The sequence below is a fragment of the Colobus angolensis genome, unplaced genomic scaffold (assembly GCF_000951035.1).
Source record: "Colobus angolensis palliatus isolate OR3802 unplaced genomic scaffold, Cang.pa_1.0 Scaffold405, whole genome shotgun sequence".
NCBI classification, from domain to species: domain Eukaryota; kingdom Metazoa; phylum Chordata; class Mammalia; order Primates; family Cercopithecidae; genus Colobus; species Colobus angolensis.
This window is the reverse complement of record NW_012117433.1, coordinates 41,218-56,944: the sequence shown is the minus strand read 5'-3', so window position 1 is coordinate 56,944 and position 15,727 is coordinate 41,218. Positions and strand designations below refer to the sequence as shown.

At 39.4% G+C, this 15,727-nt stretch overlaps 1 protein-coding gene and 1 pseudogene across 1 annotated transcript in view; both read left to right on the top strand.

Moving 5' to 3' along the window:
- Positions 1-1,024: 1,024 nt before the first annotated feature.
- The window catches only part of LOC105521699 (aldo-keto reductase family 1 member C4), a 33,575-nt gene continuing 18,872 nt past the window's right edge, over positions 1,025-15,727 (top strand). Inside the window, exons 1-5 of the mRNA XM_011955977.1 lie at positions 1,025-1,180; positions 4,287-4,454; positions 12,413-12,529; positions 13,785-13,862; positions 14,295-14,417. Of these exons, the coding sequence (XP_011811367.1) occupies positions 1,097-1,180; positions 4,287-4,454; positions 12,413-12,529; positions 13,785-13,862; positions 14,295-14,417 (570 nt within the window). The 5' untranslated portion in view covers positions 1,025-1,096. The remainder of the gene's footprint in view (positions 1,181-4,286; positions 4,455-12,412; positions 12,530-13,784; positions 13,863-14,294; positions 14,418-15,727) is intronic.
- Positions 14,677-15,713, top strand: LOC105521714 (annotated as a pseudogene).

Below are 15,727 nucleotides of genomic sequence, written 5' to 3'. Positions count from 1 at the left end.
CCACACCCGACTAATTTTTGTATTTTTCATGGAGACAAGATTTCACCATGTTGGCCTTGGCTGGTCTCAACCTCCTGACCTCAAGTAATCCTACCGCCTTGGCCTCCCAAAGTGCTGGGATTACAGACATGAGCCACTGCCCCCAGCCTAATCATCATTTTCTAATCTGCCCTCCAATGGGAGAAACAAGAAAAATTATGCCATCTGAGGATTATTCACCAATTTATTTTAATTACTTTTTTCTTTATAATATTTAATAAGACCACAAATTATATAAAATAGTTATCCGTTTTTGGGGAAGTTACTTTTGCTGGTTTCTTATAAAACTGGATGGAAAATACAAACACTATTTAAGCACTCTTTGCTTATTGCAAATGATGTCCAAAGTCCAAACACTGTTAATAATTAATACTCCAATAAACATCGTGTCAGAATTTTTCTTTTCCCTTTGAACCTTTGCAGGATTGCCACATCATGAGCACTGCACCTCCACCAGGAATGAAAATTCCTACTACAATTAAAAGAAAGAAGACACAAAAGTAATTTGCTGATGAAAAATGTAAAAAGATAAATTTTCTTTGGTTTTGTTTCTTTATTGAGGGTCATCATTTAAAAAAAAATGCTCACTAGTCATTCTTTTGAATTCTGTCTGTGTGAAAGATGTAAGATGGTTGATTATTTCAAATGACAGAAGATAAAGATGAGATATCTTCATGGCATTAACAAAAACGAGATTTGTAGCTGGAGTTATTTTATAGTCTAACATGATCACCAATCATTCTATAAATCTGTTGGATGAGCTTATTATATATAGATAGATAGATTCTGAAGAGAAAATTTCACTTTAGAAAAAATATTTTATTTTCACTATATAATCATGTACTTAAAAATTCTCTTTGATAAGAAACAAGTGAACCAGATTCAATTTTCTTCACATCTTGTGTAATATACTGTCACTTGCTTCCTCCTGCATTTCATTGATTGGCCCCAGGAAGCAGTGCAGCATTACCTGCCCATTGTTTATATAACCCCTGGATATAAATACCAGATGCTGACAAAGGAAACAGGATCTGCTTAGTGAAAGAAATGACACGCAATGGATCCCAAATATCAGCGTGTGGAGCTAAATGATGGTCACTCCATGCCCGTATTGGGATTTGGCTCCTATGCACCTCCAGAGGTAATAACCACATTTTCAGCGTTGAGCATTTAAAAGGGCAAAGCTAGAATAAGTGGACGATGACCTGGGTTGTTCAGCTTTGTGTTTCCATTACTCTGCGTGACTTATCTGGTCTGTCTTACTAGGCTAGAGCTATTCTATGTTCAAAGAGAAAAGGTAGTCCATGTTTGTTTTGCACTGAGGTCTATCATACAGTAATTTACTGCTTATTTTGTACAATGTTTTTATCTGCTGTTTCTGTGTATTGCCCAGCTTGGCAGAATATATAAAACTCAACAGTGAAGAACACTGCCTGGTAGTTCCCTTTGTAGGAGATGACTGCAGTGAGAATGGTTTCTCTGTTTATTTCTGTGGTTGAAGAAATCTTTTATTCTTCCACTAGACATGATCAAAAGAAACCTTTGTGGCAACAGCACCTAAAGATGGGGTGTAGGAAAACTGTTGGGATAGTATTGCTGAGCTGCCGCGTGGCCTTGAGCATGACACAGCAATACTGGTCCTGGATTTAATACCCCGTATAACTCTCAACTCTAGGAAAATTACCTGACAGGAAAAATAACTTTAAGAAATTTGTATCAAAATGATAGGGTTGGTCCTCTGACACAGAAGTGGGCAAAATGGAGACTTTTTCTAGACTGAGCTACTTCCACATTGGAAGAAAACTTGTATTCCAAGACTACTAAGTGTGTTAATAAGGACTAGTCACATAAAATTTGTGTCTAAATTTGATCAACTATATGTTGTAAGAATTTACAGAGAAACACCCTGAAGACCATCAACAGGAGTGGTTCACTTTGTAATGCAAACTGGCATGAAGGGGAAGTAAGGAAAAACACAACACAGAAGCTCTAGCCTTGGTAAACCTCGAATGCTTGCACAGCAAAGAGAAGATCAGGGCTGGTATAGGGGAAGGCAGTGAGACCTGACATCTAGTTCCTTTTAATTTCACTAGAAAAACAAAGCTTCCAAAATATTTACATCAAAATAGAAAATTGTTTCATTTATGGTTTTGTCATTTAAAAAATATACCTTTAAAATCTTTATCCAAATTTGGTAGATAAGTCAATAATTTTAAATTTCACTGAAATTATATCATTCCTAAAAGAGTTGATCTTATTTGTTAGGGATAAAGCATACTTTACTAATCTCTCACAGGTTGCAGTTAATTTCTTAGGTATAAATCTACATACTTGGAGTATATGTCTTTACTCCTAGTATTTAGTTCTGTCATGCACACAGAATGGCTAATGGCTGTGTAGAAAGGAGTTAGCACAATAGACTGCCACCCGTAGATGCACCTGTTTTCAAAGTTGGAGCCTGGCTAGTATCTGAGAAGTTGAATTTCTCACGCTTTCCTAACTGATAAGGGTGCTGTCTATAATTAACTGGTTGTACAAAGTGTAGGGTTTCTGTATACCTGCTTTCTTTATAAGACTGGAAGTTTGGTGGGTGCCATACAGACTGGGTCAATGTAACCAGCACCCAGTTAAAATCTTGGGAATTGAGTCTCCAAATAGCATCCCTTGTAGTCAACATTGCTGGAGGAAGTCAGTGTGTTTCCTGCAACATCACTGAGAGACTAATCATAGGAACTTACACTGTATTCTTACCATAATTTCTTCCGTGTGCCTTTTTCCATGTGTTAATTTCACTATATTAAAAAATAATTAGAAGTGGGTATGCAGTGACTCATGCCTGTAATCCCAGCACTTTGGAAGGCCAAGCCAGGTGGATCCCTTGAGCTCAGGAGTTTGAGCCTGGGTAACATAGTGAAATCCCCTCTCTACCAAAAATACAAAAACTTAACCGGGCATCATGGTGCCTGTCTGGTCCTAGCTATTTGGGAGGCTGAGGTGGGAGGATCACTTGAGCCCAAGGTGAAGAAGGTGGGGGTGGGGGCAGATTTTGTAGTGAGCCAAGGTTGTGCCACTTTATACCAGCCTGGGTGACAGAGTGAGACTGTCTCAAATAATAACTATAAGTTGAGTCTTGTTAATTTTTCCAACAAATGACTAAATCTGAAGTTTTTGTTGGGAAACTTCATGCTAGTGATTAACCAGTAATTGCCTGGGACTGAAGACGTCTAGGGATACCCAATCTTTATTACTATTAGGAAAGCCTAAAGCAAATTGGGACAGGTTTATCACTCCACATGTAGAACTAACCCAAGACACGAGGATAATGTGATTTTTGTGAAGGTCATTGCTGATGCCTGAACTACTGATATGGAAGTGCTGGGAAGGGAAGAGCGTGGTCTCTTTAAATTATACAGAAGGGGGGAAGGGAAGTGCTGGGTGGAGGAGGATGTGGTCCCTGGCTAGGGCTCCACCTCCAGGGACCTAGGTGAGGACAGGCATTTTTGTTTTCCTGCCCAAATGTTGCATTTCCCAAGACCACCCTGGCCTGCCATGCCCCCATCCTGTGCCTATAAAAACCCCAAATCTTAGAAAGGCAGAGACAGAACCGGATGGACTTTGAGAGGAGCACATCGGCAGAGGAACACACACAGGCAGCTGGACATCTAGAGAAACGCACCAAAAGGCACCAGCACGCCAGCGGGCCACCTACTGGCAGAAGCAGAATGATGCTGAATTTGACTAGGGAAGTCAAAAGACAATCCAGGCTGCTGATAGGGGGAAAACGTTCCTACTCCATCCCCTTCTGACTTCCCCCACGCTACCTCCACTCTCCACTCAATAAAACCCTGCACTCATTCTCCAAGCCCAGGTGTGATCCGATCCTTCCGGCGCACCAAAGCAAGAATCCAGGATACAGAAAGCCCTCTGTCCTTGCAACAAGGTAGAGGGTCTAAATGAGCTGGTTAACACAAGCCTGTAGATGGCAAAACTAAAAGAACAAAACTGAAAGAGCACCCTGTAACACACGCCCACTGGGGCTTCAGAAGCTGTAAACATCCACACCTAGACACTGCTGCGGGCTCGGAGCCCCACAACCTGCCCCCATCTGTATGCTCCCCTAGAGGTCTGAGCAGCAGAACCCTGACCACACTCCCATCGCACACCCTATGAGGACAAAGGAACTTTTCCTGTTTCACTATCTCTCAAGCACATTAATCACCAAATACTACTTTCTGTTCCTCCTTCAGGTTCCGAGGAGCAGAGTTGTGGAGGTCACCAAAGTAGCAATAGAAGCTGGCTTCCGCCATATTGATTCTGCCTATTTATACAACAATGAGGAGCAAGTTGGACTGGCCATCCGAAGCAAGATTGCAGACGGCAGTGTGAAGAGAGAAGACATATTCTACACTTCAAAGGTACTGTGCCTATGATGAGCATGCATGCACATGTATTTAATGTGATAGTGTGGAGATGACAATTCTGTAACTGATTCAGTAGTTGTGGGTGAATTGTGCTTATTAGTTCCAATTTATTCACACATATTCATGTATTAAAACTGAAAAGACAGAGAATGATGATGCCTTTCTCATCATTATTGTGTTCAAATTTATTACTTGAAAGTTACTTTAGGTTTTGAGCCTCAGCTCAGTGTAATTTTTTTATGAATTTATATTTTAATTTCAATAGGTTTGGGGGTACAAGCGGATTTTGGTTACATGAATCAATTCTATAGTAGTGATTCTGAGATTTAAGTGAAGCTGTCATGCGATCACTGGACATTGTACTCAATATGTAGGCTTTTATCCCTTGCCTTACTCCCAACCTAACTCACACTGAGTATTGAAAGTTCATTATATAATCTGTATGTCTATACATCCTCATAGCTTAGTTCCCACTTAAAAGTGAGAATGTACAGTGTTTGGTTTTCCATTCCTGAATTACCTTACTTAGAATAATGGTCTCAAGCTCCGTCCAAGTTCCTGCAAAATATATGATTTCATTCCTTTTTATATACACACTATTCCATGATGTATATATATACCACATTTTCATTATTCATTCATTGCTTGATGGGCACTTGGGTTGGTTTCATATTTCTGCAATTGTGAATTGTACTGCTATAAACATGTGTGGGTATGTGTCTTTTTCATATAATGACTTTTCTTTTTGTTAGATACCAGTATTGGGACTGCTGAATCAAATGGTAGATCTACTTTAAGTTCTTTAAGGATCTCCATACTGCTTTCCATGATGATTATACTCATTTACATTCCTACCAGCAGTGTAAAAGTGTTCTTTTTTTTACTATATTCATGCCAACTTCTGTTTTTTCAACTTTTTAATTGTAACCATTCTTGCAGAAGGTGGTGTGATATTGTGATTTTAATTTGTACTTCCCTGATTATTAGTAATGTTCAGCACTTTTTCATATGTTCATTGGCTGTTTGTATACTTCTTTTGAGAAATGTCTATTCATGTTATTTGCCCACTTTTCAACAGAGTTGTTTTTATCTTGGTGACTTAAGTTCCTTGTAGATTCTGGATAATAGTCCTTTGCTGGATGCATAGTTTACAAACATTTTCTCCCATTCTGTAGGTTGTCTCTTTACTCACATAATTATTCCTTTTGCTGTGCAGAATCTTTTCAGTTTAATCAGGTCCCATTTATTTTGCTTTTTGTGCATTTGCATTTTGAGGTCTTACAGATAAATTCTTTGCTGACGCCAACGTACAGGCCAATGTAAAGAAGAGTTTCTCCAATGTTATCTTCTAGAATTTTTATGGTTTCAGGTCTTAGACTTAAGTCTTTGATCCGTCTTGAGTTGGTTTTTGCATACAGTGAGAGATGGCTTCCAGTTTTATTCTTCTACATGTGTCTTGACGGTTGTCCCAGCACCATTTATTGAATAGGGTTATTTTCCTTAATTTATGTTATTGTTTGCTTTGTCAAACAAAGATTAGTATTTGGCCTAATTTCTGGGTTCTGTGTTTCATTGATCTAAGTTTCTATTTTTTATACCAGTACCATGCTGTTTGTGTAACTATAGCCATGTAGTATAATTTGAAGTCTGGTAATATAATGCCTCCAGATTTCTTCTTTTTGCTTAGTATTGCCTTGGCCATTGAGGCCCTTTAGTGGTTTCATATGAATTTAGAATATGGTCATTTTCATACTATTGATTCTATCCACAAGCATGGGATGTGTTTCCATTTGTTTATGTATCATTTCTTTTGGCAGTGTTTTGTATTTTTTTTGTAGAGATCTTTCAACTCTTTGGTTAAGCATACTCCTAGGGATTTTATTTGCAGCTGTTGTAAATGGAATTCTTAATTCGACTCAGCATGGTTGTTGTTGAATAGCAGTGCTACCAATTTCTGTAAACTGATTTTGTAACCTGAGACTTTATTTAATTCGTCAGATAGAGGAGCCTTACTGGATGAGGCTTTGGGGTTTTGTAGGTATATGATCATATTATTAGCAAACAGCAATACTTTGGCTTACTCTTTTCCAATTTGGATGCCCTTTATTTTTTTGCCTTCCCTGATTACTCTGGCTAGGACTTCCAGTACTACGTTTAACAGAAGTGGTAAAAATTGGGTATCCTTATCTTGTTCCAGTTCTCAGGGGAATGCTTTCAATTTTTCTCCATTCAGTATGATGTTGGCTATGGATTTGTTATACATGCTTTTTATGCCTAGTTTGTTGAGGGTTTTTAATCATAAATGGATTCTGGATTTTATTAATTTTTTTTGCATCTATTGAGATGATCATATGGTTTTGGTTTTTAATTCTCTTTGTGTGATATATCATATTTATTGGCTTGTGTATATTATAGCATCCCTGCACCCATGGGATGAAACCCATTGATCATGATATATTTTTGATGTGCTGATGGACTTGGTTAGCTAGTATTTTCTTGAGGATTTTCGCATCTGTGTTCATCAGGGAGATTGGTCTATAGTTTTCTTTTTCTGCCTTTTGTTTTTTGTTTTTGTTTGTTATGTCCTTTCCTGGTATTGGTATTAGGGTGATACTGGCTTCATATAATAATTTAGGCAGAATTCCCTCTTTCTCTATATTTTTGAATAGTTTCATTAGGATTGGCACCAATTCTTCTTTGAATGTCTGGCAGAATTCAGCTGTGAATCCACCTGAACCTGGACTTTTTGGTGGCATTTTGTTGTTGATTCAATCTTGCTGCTTGTTATTGGTCTTTTCTGGGTTCCTATTTCTCCCTGATATAATCTAGGAGGGTTGTATATTTCCAGGAATTTATCCATTTACTCTAGATTTTCTAGTCTGTGCACATAAAGGTATCCTTAGTTGTCTCAAGTGATTGTTTTGTATTTCTGTGGTATCATTTCTAATGTGTCCAGTTTCATTTCTAATTGAGTGCTTATTTCGATCTCTCTTCCTTTGTTGGTTAATGTCACTAATGGTCTCAATTTTGTTCATCTTTTCAAAGAACCAGCTTTTAGCTTCATTGATCTTTTGTAACTTTTTTATTTCAATTCATTTAGTCCTGCTCTGATCTTCGTTATTTCTATTCTTCTGCTAGCCTGGGGTTTAGTTTCTTCCTGTTTCTCTAGTTCATAGAGGTGTGACATTAGATTGTGAATTTGTGCTGTTTCAGACTTCTTCATGTAGGCATTTAATGTTATGAACTTTCCTCTTAGCACTGCTTTTGCTGTATCCCAGAGGTTTTGATAACTGTGTCAATATTATCATTTATTTCAAAAAATTACTTATTTTGATTTTGTTAACCCAAAAACATTCAAGAACAGACTAATTTCCATGTATTTTTCTAGTTTTGAGGGTTCCTTTCAGAGTTGATTTCTAGTTTTATTCCACTTAGTTCTGAGAAGATACTTGATATAATTTGGATTTTCTTAAATTTATTGTTTTGTGGCCTATCATATAGTCTGTCTTGGAGAATGTTCTATGTGCTGATGAGAAGAATGTATATTCTGCAATTGGTGGGTAGAATGTTCTATAAACATCTGTTAAGTCCATTTTTTAAGAGTACAATTAAATCCATTGTTTGATTTTCTGTCTCAATTATTTGACTAGTGCTGTACAGTAGAGTATTGGGTCCCCCACTATTATTGTGCTGCTATCTTATTTATTAGGTCTGGTAGTAATTGTTTTATAAATCTGGGAGCTCCAGTGTTAGGTGCATATAAATTCAAGATTATAATATCTTCTTGTTGGATTGATTCCTTTGTCATTATGTAATGACCTTGTCTTTTTTTTGTTTGTTTGTTTACTATTTTTGCCTTAAAGTCTATTTTGTCTGATATAAGAATAGCAACTCATTCTCACTTTTGGTTTCCATTTGCATGGAATCTTTTTTTTCACCCTTTTACCTTGAGTTCATACAAATCCTGATGTGTTAGGCGAGTCTCTTGAAGACAGAAGGTATTTGGTTTGTGGTTTATTGTCTATTCTGCCATTCTGTATCTTCTAAGTGGAGCACTTAGGCCACTTATGTTCAATGTTAATATTGAGATAGGAAGCACTGTTCTATTTACCATTTTAGTTATTATATACTTTGGTTTTTTGTTGTGTTATTAATAGGCTTCATAAGTTTTGTGCTTTCAGGAGTTTCTACTGTGGTGCATAATGAGCTCTTGTTTCCAGATTTGTAACTCCTTACAGAATTTCTTGTAGTGCTGGTTTGATAGTGGCAAATTCCTTAAGCATTTGTCTGAAAATGACTATTTATGAGATGTAGTTTTGCTGGATACAAAATTCCTAGCTGACAATTATTTTGTTTAAGGGGGCTAAAAATAGGACCTCAATCCCTTCTAGCTTGTAAGGTTTCTGCTGAGAAGCCTTCTGTTAGTCTGATAGATTTTTCTTTATAAGTTACTTGATGCTTTTATCTCATGGCTTTTAGAATTATTTTCTTCATGTTGACTTTAGATAGTTTCAGGACCTTGTGCCTTGGTGGTGATATTTTTGCAATGAATTTCCCAGAATTTCTTTGGATATCTAAATCTCTAGCCAGGCCAGGAAAGTTTTCCTCAATTATTCCAAATAACTCAATCAAATTTACAAGAAAAAAACAAACAACCCCATCAAAAAGTGGGCAAAGGATATGAACAGACACTTCTCAGAAGAAAACATTCATACAGCCAACAGACACGTGAAAAAATGCTCATCATCACTCACCATGAGAGAAATGCAAATCAAAACCACATTGAGATACCATCCACACCAGTTAGAATGGCAATCATTAAAAAATCAGGAAACAACAGGTGCTGGAGAGGATGTGGAGAAATAGGAACACTTTTACACTGTTGGTGGGAATGTAAACTAGTTCAACCATTGTGGAAAACAGTGGCGATTCCTCAATGATCTAGAGCTAGAAATACCATTTGACCCAGCCATCCCATTACTGGGGATATCCCCAAAGGATTATAAGTCATGCTGCTATAAAGACACATGCACACGTATGTTTATCACGGCACTATTCACAATAGCAAAGACTTGGAATCAACCCAAATGTCCATCAGTGACAGACTGGATTAAGAAAATGTGGCACATATACACCATGGAATACTATGCAGCCATAAAAAAGGATGAGTTTGTGTCCTTTGTAGAGATATGGATGCAGCTGGAAACCATCATTCTCAGCAAACTATCACAAGAACAGAAAACCAAACACTGCATGTTCTCACTCATAGGTGGGAATTGAAGAGCTCACCTGCCAGGCTGACAGGGAAGCTATCCACCTCCCAGCCTCTTCTGTGCCAGTGTTCTGGATATTGAGATCAGACAGGCACCACTTTTCGTCTGTAGGAATGCAAATGTTCCAAGTAGGGAGAAATCATGACTGCTGCTCATGAAACCCTGCACCTGGGAAGTGCTCCTCCTGTGGGGATGCAGTCATGCTGAAATGTTCCAGGAAGGCTGGCTATAGGTATACCAATGCTGAGCTCCTCTGGGAGAAGCCCTAGCTTTGTCTGCAGTGATGGACAAGAGGGGAAAGACCACCCCTTCTCTAAGACCTTTCATGAGCACCAAGGCTGCTTGACTGTTGTGAGTAGAGGTTTAGACTTTCCCTACTGAACCCAGCACTGCAATTGTGTGTCTGCTGAAACTTTCCACCTATGGAAAGATATGAGACTCGAGGCCTGCTCTCTGGATTATTTTGTCCCACGGAATGTTCCCTTGATGTGATGCTATCCGCTTACCCTGAGAGTAGGAGTTCCTGAGAGCCAGACTACAGTGATTGTTATTGCTCTTCTGGGTCTAGCCACCCAGTAGTGAGGTTGCCTCACTCTGGACTAGTGCTGGGGAATATCTGCAAGGGATTCGGTGATGTGGCCTGTCTTCAAGTCTCCCAGCAGTGGGTACCAGCTCCAGCTGTCATGGGGAAGGCAGGGAAGTGACATAGACTCTGAGATGCCTTGATTATAGATAGCCCTGATGTGCTGGCTTTCTCAAATGTTGGTTATAAATAGTAGCAAACTTGTCCCGTGGCCACAGTCAGGACTTCTGTCTGGCCAGGTAGTTGCAGGCAATGGTGGCAGCTGAGATCATGCACAAGTTTTCTCCTACTGGGTGCAGTGTTAGTCTGCCTAGATATTCTGTGATGAACTGTGTTGGTTGGCCTCCAAGAGATGGCACTTGCAAAAGAGCACCAGCTGTGGTGGTAGCAGTGCGATTTGAACTTCCCTTATGTTGCCCTGGGGAGGTATTCTGGTTTCTCAGGTGACGGGCAGGGCCATAAATTTTCTAAAAATTTATTGTGTGTTACGCTACCAGGGTGGGTGGAGGGGCACAACCAAGTTTGGTCAGGGTTAGGCAAGTATGCACTCTGACTTTCTGGAGACTAGCTACAGCTGCTGTGAGCATCAGGGGATGGTGCTCAGACTACTGGGGTAATGTTCCAAAGGGAAGCATAACTGCCTTTGCTGCACAAAAGCGTTCACACATGGAGTAGGGAGTAGCTAGTGGCCGTAAGCCTCACCAAGATCGCATGCAGTTAGAAGGCAGATCCCAGTTCCACAGTGCTCTAAGAGCACTGAACTAAGTTCCAAGCAGCCTGTGCTCAGAACTCAGACTTGCCACAGGCCATAAGCTTTTCCTGTGGAGATAGCAACTTTGGCTTTCAAGCTACGTCCTGCCCATCCACCTGCAAGGCCAGGTGCCAGGCTTCTGCATTTGTCTGCAGCACACTTCCTGCTTTCCTCCAGAGTTCTGGCCCAAGGAGCTCATCTCTACTCGAGATAATATTAATATCACGAAATTCAGCTGGGAGCCTCTTTCGATCTGTGGCATGTGCCTGAACTCCCCAAGTTCAGATTGACTGACTTCCCTGATGCCCCCTGTGAGATAAAGTAAGAAATGGCTTCCTTCAGTCCATGCTGCAGATTGGTAATACCCTTGTGGCACTTGTCACTGCTGCTTCTACTTTATTTCTCACCTCTCCCTAAATCAGCTCTGAGCCTGGGTAGGGTTAAGGCCTTACACCCATGGCCTAAAATTTCAGAGTCCCTGGTGGGGAAGGGTATTCTGGAGGCAGTTTCTCCCCTTCTCACACTCTGGGCACTTAGTTTTTCATCTGTCTCACAGTGTAGGTGGCAGCCTGCCACTTCTTTCAAAGGGTCTGTGGATTCTTTCAGTTTTCCTATTCAGTTACTTCATTGCTTCCCGGAAAAAAGTTTGCATTGTGAATCTCTACACGCTATTCTATCTTTCCAAGTGGGAGAGGCATGCTAACACTGCCTCTGATCCACAAACTTGGGAACAAAAAACTCAAATCAGGATGGTTTAACCTAGACTACAGATTCACAGAGACCTATAATCATATTTTAGTTTTTCTTATGTGTGGGATGACTTTCTTCAGTATCTTATTATTGTGAATCTCAATTGTCCTTTTCATTGAAAAGTGTGGGAGGCAGGGAAATGCAACATAAGAGAGCCCTATGAGTATGAAACAACAGATAACAAAAGTATCTTGAATGATGCTCAACACTTGTCAGCATGTAACAAGTTTTTGCTCTTCAGTTTCTAAACAGGAATACTTATTCTTACCCATTGGGTTCAACGGATGAGAAAATTAGACTATTCAAATGCTTTCTAATTTCTCTCAAACACAGTTCAGATAATCAGAATTATTACTTGATATCAATTTTTACCTACTGAAAATTTTAATTCCATTGTTCAGTAGTTGTACTAACTATATATGCAATATATAATAGCTTTCATATGGGTGGGTCATATCAAAATAAACAAAGAGTATATTTTTTGCCAGGGATCATCAGTTTGGAATGCTGAAAAATGTCTAAATATTAGGTGAAGCAAACTAATAAAATTGGCTCATGTTTTTATTCAACATCAATCCTTTATTCTACCCTGCAGCTTTGGTGCACTTTCTTTCGAGCACAGTTGGTCCAACCAGCCCTGGAAAGCTCACTGAAAACACTTCAACTGGACTATGTGGACCTCTATATTATTCATTTCCCAATGGCTCTCAAGGTAAGGAATCTTGAGATCAAACTTCTTTCTCTTCTGTTGTCAGCATGACCATCCTTTATGATGATGGTTGAATTAAGCTTCTAAGGAGGATGTAGGTATTATTACATGGGAGAAGAGTCCCAAGTATAATGTCTAACCTGCTTTATTGAATAAATAGTGAAACCTTCCTTATCTAATGTATGATAACAACAGAAGACAGTACATCAACCTTAAAAGCCTCTGCTTCAAAAACTCGAGAAAATAACGATAGCCACCTTCAAGGCTCTGTCTTAATTGGGGTTCCTGAGTCCATCTCTTAGAATGTTCACAGATGCAGAGATTCATGCAGCTGTGGTGCCAAAAAAAGCCACTGCACATATGGTACACAGCGAGTTTCCATTATCTCTCCCCATTTTAAGCTGAAATAGATTTGGTGGAACTCACTCTGGGTGAGTCTTAAAAAGGAAACCATAATGGGACCTGAGAATCCTTGCCTTTTTCACTAAAGCTTGTTTCACAATGGAGTTTGTAGCTTTGCTTAGTCATGAATTTCGGTTGTGCATAACTTTTAAATTTATAGGGAAAAACTCAGGCTAGTTTATTTAAAAAAAGAGCTTATTGCATGATGCAAATGGGTAGTCACTGCCATGAATAAAGATTTGACCTAGACTCTAAAAATGTGACCTTTTCTCCATTATTATCTATGAACTCCAAGAGGTTTTCTGGATTTTTGTCCCAGCCTTTTTCACTGTTGGCAATGATAGCTTTGAGGCAGCTCAAGGCTCATGGTGATTAACATAAGAGAGCCTCCATGGGTCTTACAACTTTCAAATACATATTGAAAAGAACTTCCATTTGAGACCATGTTTGGTTTATGATCCTGCTCATGTACTATCAAATCTTCAGGAGGATAAGGAACTCTTATTGTATCACCTGGATCAAGAATACAATCCCTTATTGCTGGATATCAAGGACTTTTTGAGTCAAAGAGTGGCATTTCCCCAGAGAAAATTATAGGAGCAGATAAAAGTAACAAAAGTCAACTGTGAAACCCCATTAAAACCTGTAAAATGTTTATATATATAATGGAAGTAGGAGATTAAAGGAAGCCTGTCTCCTAAAGACATGCCTTAAAACTCTGTACGTGAGACACTTTGCCCACACCACTTTCTGGAACATTGCAGGCACCTGGTGGATTATCCTCAAATGTACATGGGAACAAGCCTATGGGTGGAGAAATTAAATTGTGACATTAAAATGACTGCTTCTACTTCAGCCAGGTGAGACGCTACTACCAACAGATGAAAATGGAAAAGTAATGTTCGACACAGTGGATCTCTGTGCCATATGGGAGGTAAGTGCTAGGAGGACAGAGTACAGAAAAGGAAGACAAGAGGTAAATCTGTTTCCCAGCTTTCATGTGCAACCAATGGAACATGCACCACTGGAACTAGAAATTAAGGAGCTTGACAAAGGAAGTTTTCCTCAGTGGTAGGGAAGAACACATGACTGAAATAGAATAGTGGGAAATGAAGGAGATAAATTGGGGACAAGGAAGACAGGTATTCCTCCCCCTCCATGTGCATTTTTCTCTCCAGCTTCCTAAAGAGGATACCCAAATTCTTCTTGCTGTCATTATCCTTTTCTGTTATCTGTTGTAATTCTCTTGAGAATCGCTGCTATTTCCATTGTCATATCTTAACAGTTGTTGCTTTAACAGTTCTGTCTTGCATTTATCATAATCTGCAGCCAACTGCACAAATAATTCCTCACAACCCCTTCCCAGGCCATGGAGAAGTGTAAGGATGCAGGATTGGCCAAGTCCATCGGGGTGTCAAACTTCAACCGCAGGCAGCTGGAGATGATCCTCAACAAGCCAGGACTCAAGTACAAGCCCGTCTGCAACCAGGTGAGGGCCCTCAGCCTCCTCTCCTTTCTCTTCTCAATACCCATCTTCCTGTCCTACTGCCTGGCTTCCATTTGTTTTGTTCCACTTACATTTGTGAAATAGAAGATTCTAGAAAGCAAAGCCTCTGTCTAGAAGAACATGGAAGACCCTTAATCATACCTCTCCTTGGAGAAGTCTTAGTGAAAAAGGTACAGAGCCCTTCATGCTGAATTCTGTATACTATTTTTGGAGGAGGTAAATTACATCAAGGAGGACTGAAATGGTTAATCAGAGCTCAGGGAGAAGGTGGACTTATCTCTCAGGTTTGAAAAGACCACCAGAGAGTGGATTGGTAAGGATGATTTGGAGTATAATGTGTATAATTACAAAGGCTATAAAAGCATGGGATGAGCAATAATAAATCAGGAGAGAGTGAGAATAAGAGAAGATAGGTACTACGGGTTTAAATAAAGTTTAGATGTCTGAATGCTTTTTATTGGCATCTCTGTTTTCAGAGTTCTTGAGCAGGTACTAAAAACTAACTGGAAACAGTGAAAGTCATCCAGGTTAGGGAGAGGAAGTTACCTGTTTATGAGAGCTGCTTGAGAGATAAGCTGACAGGATGTGGCGTGCTACCCCCACCCTTGCCTCGTGTAGAAAAGCCTGCTAATGTTGCCCCATTTAGACCCAGACACAAAACGGGAGTCTTACCAGCTGGACCACCTAGGAAGAAAAATTCTAAAGCACAAAAAAGAAAGCATTTCATTTTGGAACACTTATTTGCAGCTAAAAACAGGGGAATGGACTAACTGACCAAACTACCATCCTGTCCATCCTGCCCTTCATTTCAGTCCTTCCACATTGTTATTTCGTGTTCAGACTGTGCTGGAAGAACTGTTTTATACAGGCTGCTATTCAATAAATTTGTAAATACCATACCCACCAAAGGATTTAACACTGAAAAATTAAGGTAACCTTGGAAAATTCTAACACAGTCACTTTTCACTCCTGAGATGTAGGTGGTCAGGAGAAATGAGGAACACTGTAGAAGCCATATTCAAGATGCACAGATGGCATTGTGTTTGTTGTGGACTCTGTTGATGTTGAAAGAATGGAAGAAGTCAAAACTGAACTTTATAAAATAGGGTATAAGAAAATAAAGATGTCCCTGTACTTACTACAGGTGCGAAGAAACTAGACTTGAAGAAGTTGTCTCTTTCAGAAATTGAGAAATTGTTAGCAATGGTTGAACTGAGCTCATCAACTCCTTGGCATTTGCAGCCTACCTGTGCAATCATAGGACATGAAATAAAGGATTTGAGAAACTCCAT